Source organism: Contarinia nasturtii, unplaced genomic scaffold (assembly GCF_009176525.2).
Source record: "Contarinia nasturtii isolate CC-2019 unplaced genomic scaffold, AAFC_CNas_1.1 Cnas_scaffold_4720, whole genome shotgun sequence".
Lineage (NCBI taxonomy): Eukaryota > Metazoa > Arthropoda > Insecta > Diptera > Cecidomyiidae > Contarinia > Contarinia nasturtii.
Genome location: NW_022202004.1, coordinates 1 through 3,230, shown reverse-complemented (window position 1 = coordinate 3,230; position 3,230 = coordinate 1). Strand labels below are relative to the sequence as shown.

The 3,230-nt window shown below is 38.8% G+C and overlaps 1 protein-coding gene across 1 annotated transcript; it reads left to right on the top strand.

Annotated features, from left to right (window-relative positions):
• The first annotated feature begins 254 nt into the window (after positions 1 to 254).
• LOC116351142 (zinc finger protein OZF-like) lies at positions 255 to 1,843 on the top strand. Its single transcript, XM_031783202.1, has one exon. The coding sequence runs from the start codon at positions 299 to 301 to the stop codon at positions 1,688 to 1,690; it is 1,392 nt and encodes a 463-aa protein (XP_031639062.1). The 5' UTR covers positions 255 to 298; the 3' UTR covers positions 1,691 to 1,843.
• The last annotated feature ends 1,387 nt before the right edge of the window (positions 1,844 to 3,230 follow it).

Here is a 3,230-nt window from a genome sequence, read left to right as displayed (position 1 = left end):
AAATAACTTTTCTGGGGGTGAGATAATCGATGGACAAATTTTGTGTACAGAGGACAACGTACGACGTGGAACAGACCCACAACAATCATGCTCAAAACGGCCTGATTCGGGTTCTCTGACCTCAGGAACGTCCAGAAAACATGTTTTTGAGGTTTCGTAAATTTTGACCCATTGCAATACTTTCCCCTTACACACTAGGTGTGTGCGGAAAATTAAAACCGATGGAGAGTTTATGATTAAATTTCTTGCCCATTTTTTAAATTTGAATTTCTCTTTTTATTAGAACCACCGAGTCACCATGAATCCGTATCGAAACAAAGGAACATTGGGTGCGAGGGCCAAAAAGCACAAGTGTAAGTGGCAGCAAAAAGAAGCACACATTAAAATCAAACAAGAAATAAAGGAAGAGCCAAGTGACGGTGCCTATTTGATTCAGGACACGCCGACATCACCTCAAATTGCGACGAATTCAATCATAAAATCGGAAAGCGAGAGCGATAGTGAGCTAGACTTGGGAAGTAAGCCGAGTTATTTGAAGAAAGAGGTCAAAAGCGAAGACGAGTGTTCGAAGAAGGAATGTGACCCGACGAAGGATAGAAATGGAATGGAAAACGTTGATCGGAATGGGGAAAGCTTAAGCAGTTTGAGACCAAATTCGAAAGGCGGTCAGAACAAAAAACGTCAAGCAAAACGAAAGAAGTCAAAAGGCGTAAAGAATGACAGAATGGCCAAAGGGCCAAAGAAGCCGGTTTCGAAGCATCAGAAGCAACACAAATGTAATTTCTGTAATTATGTGACATCGCAAAAAGGACACCTCACAGTACACATTCGTGCTCATACCGGCGAAAAGCCGTTCGCATGTGAAATATGTGGCATAGCTTTTGCACACAAGCCACATTTGAATCGTCATAAGAAAACGCATGAACCAAAACTTCAATTTTGTTCAAAGTGTCGTCGAGGTTTTGCACATGAAATCGATAAAATCAACCACAAAAGCGAATGTGAACATCGTCAATATGTCTGTCATCTATGCAAGAAACCAACTCATACTTTCAAATCTCTCAAACGGCACATGCTAATCCACAATGGTGTGAGACCATTCAGATGCCATGTTTGTGCCAAAAAATTTGCATGCAAATCTCATGTCATCACTCATTCACGCACCCACATTAAAGAACTTCCATTTGATTGCGCACAATGTGGTCGACGATTCGCCAATGAAAACGAGAAACAATCGCATGAGGATCATTGCAAAGGCCGACGATACGATTGTTATCTTTGTCCATTCAAACGATTTCGAAAATATGAATTGAAGCAGCACATGCAAATCCATCACACTGGCGAGAAACTATTCAAATGTGGTGTTTGCGGAAAGAAATTTCTTCACAAAGGTAATCTCAAGCAACATTTGGCTATACATTTCAAACAAAAACCGGTCCATTGCTCCAAATGCCTTATGCCATTCGCAAACGAAGACGATAAGAATGCACATGAAGGATGCTGCAAGCGTCGCCTTTATCAATGCTACGTATGCAAAGTTTTAAAGCATCAATCATCACAATTAAAGGGTCACATTCGAAACCACCACACTGGCGAAAAGCCATTTCCATGCAAACTATGTGGCGGCCGTTTTTCACTACTTTGTCTTGCCAATCGACACATGAAAAATGTTCATGGTTTAAAGAAATGATTGCGACGATCAACTACGATCAGGTCGTAGAAAATTGCGAATCCACAAACAATTATGTTGCTGCCGCAAAATATTCATTAAACTAAGAAAAAACCCACATCCAACTTATTCGAAAACTTTGCTTTGAATTCAATATTTCATTAAGTCAGATTATACGCCAATTTCGAATCTAAAGGAAATAGAAATAGTACAGAATTTTAAAATAATTCACTTTTTGTAAAAACTGAGAAACAAAATTCATATCTCTTCAAGAAATGTCTTGCATCCTTATCAATTGAACAAAATAAAATAAATCCAATACAGTCAACAGAAATAAGTGCAGTTTTATTGTTTTTTTTGTCATATTTATTTGTTCTCCGCCTGTGAAGGTGGGAAACAGTGAGCGTAAACAAATGATGTTGATACAATACCAACCTTCGATTGAATGGGTCAGAATAAAAATCCGACTTGTACGTAAAGGTGGCAACGAACACGAACGAACATGAAAAAAAGTTGATTTTTGTTCGTTCGTTCGTTTAAATTCAAATTTCGAACGAACGAACGAACATTCGAACAACATTTCGAACGAACGAACACATGGCGTGAATAGTTGTTCGAATGTTCGAGCATTGTCGAATATTCAAACATTCGAACATACTCTAAGTGCACAATAATATTTTTTTTTTTTTAAATTGAAAAAATTACTCCCCATGGAGGTTTCCTCGAGGAGGTACAAATGCATTGTTTTTAAAAATGAAACTCAAACACTATAGCCGTGTTTGGCTTTTTGGTAATGGCATTCCCACTTCTTTGAAGAAGAAGAAAATACTCCCCAAATAGGAAAAATGAAAATTTTTGAGCTCGGAGGAACACGAACAAGAAACACCAAATCGAGCAAAAAAGCTCGTGTGTTTTGCGTTCCCATACAAAATCAAATGGGCCTGATGTTGATGCGCAAAGACCACCACAAGAAATCGCCATTGTTTGCCGGAAAATTAAAGACGTCTCCCCAATGAAACTCGTACAACCACTATCACAACGCAAAAAGAAAGAAGCACCAAAAAAGATGATGCCACCCAAAAATGATCGCTACAATCTACGAAAGAGATGAGCAGCTCATCATGAGCTCATCAAAATCAGACGCTTTTTTTTAAACTTTAAATGTTCCTCCTCGTGGAGAAGTCCCCGGAGAGTTGTACGCATGCGAGTCTGTAAAAGTGGAACACACATGGGGTCAATCACGAAATTCTAGTGTATCTAGTTTTTAATAAGATTTCACTAGAAAACTAGAAAATTCTAGTGCGTGAAGTTGGCTCTCAGTAGTTTTTCATATAAATTATATGGCCTTTGGTGTGAAGTTGGCTTCGTTTGTGACGTCATTATTCGCACTAGATTTACTAGTTTTTCTAGTATTTACTAGCGTGATTCGCCCCATGGGAACACACCGTTTTACTTTTCCGCGCACACTCACAGAAAAAGTGGAGACGGTTTTTCCGCAAATTATTGCAGAAACAGCAGAGCAGCACTAAAAACGTGTTTTTTGTAGCTTATTTTGACAGCT